Below are 2,166 nucleotides of genomic sequence, written 5' to 3' on the forward strand. Positions count from 1 at the left end.
ACGACTTCGCGAGCTTCTTCCCGCCCGAGGTGACCGCGCTGGAGGAGCCCGCCGCGGTCGCGATGGCGAAGCGGTGCCGACAGGTCCCGGTCGCCGACGTCGCCGGCCGCGGCGCGCGCGCGATCATGACGTCGTGCGTCGGCGCGCCCGCCCCCGAGGGCGGAGAAGGCAACGCGCCGTTCGTCCTCCTGCACGGCTTCGACAGCAGCTGCCTCGAGTACCGCCGGCTGTTCCCGCTGCTCGAGCGACGCGCGGAGACGTGGGCGTTGGATCTCCTCGGGTGGGGATTCACCGACGCCGACGACGGCGGGATCGGGGATTACTCCCCGGAGGCGAAGCGCGCGCACTTGCACGCGTTCTGGAAGCAAGAGATCGGGAGGCCTATAACGCTCGTCGGGGCGTCGTTAGGCGGCGCCGCCGCGATCGACTTCGCGACGGCGCACCCGGAGTGCGTCGAGCGTCTGGTTCTCGTGGACGCGCAAGGGTTCATCGAAGGCTTGGGGCCGATGGGTCTGATGCCTCGACCGATCGCGCTCGCGGGCGTGAACGTGCTGAAGACGCGAATCCTTCGGAACACCGCGAACCAGATGGCGTACTGCGACAAGGCGACGTTCGCGACCGAGGACGCGATGCGGGTCGGGCAGTTGCACACGTTTCAGCCGCAGTGGGCGGACGCGACGTTGTCGTTCATGAAGAGCGACGGGTACAAGGTGGCGAAGCGCGTGTCCGCGATAACCCAGCCGACGCTCGTGATGTGGGGGCGCGAGGATAAGATTCTGGACCCCGCGTACGCGACGCGGTTCGCGGAGGAGGTTCCGAACTCGAAGTTGCTGTGGGTGGAGAAGTGCGGGCACGTCGCGCACTTGGAGCAGCCGGAGGTGATGCGAGACGCGTTGTTCGAATTCGCGGGGATCGGGGAAGAAGTCGTCGCCGCGTGAATTGACGACGCGCGAGCGACGAGGCGAGGTGAGGGAACGTAGTCACGGCATACAGTATCATTCATTTATTTAAGGTATATCACAACACGTCGTTCAATCGCAAAGTAGCCTTGATATCACACGGCGTAGCGAGGTATCGTTCTCGTAGATCGAACAGGCGAGAAGCGTCACGCGGGCGCGGCGTTTTCGCCGACCAACTCGACGACGCGCATTCCCGGCGCGCCGAACAAGATGAAGTTGATCGCGAACACCGGCTCGCCCTCCGGCACGGTGAGGACGCCGCCCAACACGCTCGTGCCCGGCAGCGCGTACATCTTCCCGAGGTACGTACCCGGGTAAATCTCGCGAATCTCGTCTCGAAACGACGCGAACTCGTGGTCGTGATCGGCGTAGTCCACGACGATCGATGTCTCGTTCGGCGCGAAAATCGACGCGCCCTCGTACGCCTTGCCTGGGAACAAGTTCAGCGGCTCCGTGAGTCCAAACAAGCGGTTGATGAAGAACCCGTAGTCGACGCGGATGCGGTTCGTGACCGCGTTCCCGGGCTGCCACGTCGACGAAAAGTCCGGGACGTTCGAGTCGCCCTCCGGTTGCGCCGCCGGCGCGTCTTCGAAACATTTCCCCGCCCACGACGACGTGCGAAACGTTCGCGTGAACCCGTACGCGCGCGCGATCGTCTCTAAGACGCCGTCGCCGACGACGCAGCCGACGAGGCACCCGGCGGGAATGGCTCCGTCGCGGTGGAGGCCACCGGGGGATGCGGTGGCGTTCCACGCCGCGGCGTACGCGGCGTCGACTTCGGTCGAGTCGTACCCGCCGCCGTCGACGCCGCGCAGAAAGTCGCCGTCGCACAACGCCGTCTGCGAACGACGCGATTCGATGATGATGATACAGTAACGGTCAGTCGAACGGCGTTACGTGTTGAACGAGGGAACGAGGAACGGGAACGACGAGCGACGCGTCGCGTCGCGACTACGCGGAGACAAAACGACGACTCGACGCGCCTGCGCGGAGGTCGGGATGACGTCTCTGGTCGCGTCCAACGACGGCTCGAGCGCGGCCGCCGCGTCCAATAGCTTCGCGGTGAACGCCGCGCTCTTACTCTCGAGGACGAACGGCGGCGCGTCGAGGCCGCCGAGCGCGACGCCGACGCCGTCGCCGCCGCCGTCGCCGTCGCCGCGCGCGTCGCGTATCGCGGACTGCGCGGCCGTCCACCACGTCGACAGCG

At 66.3% G+C, this 2,166-nt stretch overlaps 1 protein-coding gene across 1 annotated transcript in view; it reads left to right on the forward strand.

Annotated features, from left to right (window-relative positions):
* MICPUCDRAFT_38498 (uncharacterized protein) overlaps positions 1-938 on the forward strand; it is a gene marked incomplete at both ends in the record, with an annotated part of 3,216 nt that extends 2,278 nt beyond the window's left edge. Inside the window, one exon of the mRNA XM_003056589.1 lies at positions 30-938. Within this exon, the coding sequence (XP_003056635.1) occupies positions 30-938 (909 nt within the window). The remainder of the gene's footprint in view (positions 1-29) is intronic.
* Positions 939-2,166: the final 1,228 nt, after the last annotated feature.

Source organism: Micromonas pusilla (assembly GCF_000151265.4).
Source record: "Micromonas pusilla CCMP1545 genomic scaffold MICPUCscaffold_3, whole genome shotgun sequence".
NCBI lineage: Eukaryota > Viridiplantae > Chlorophyta > Mamiellophyceae > Mamiellales > Mamiellaceae > Micromonas > Micromonas pusilla.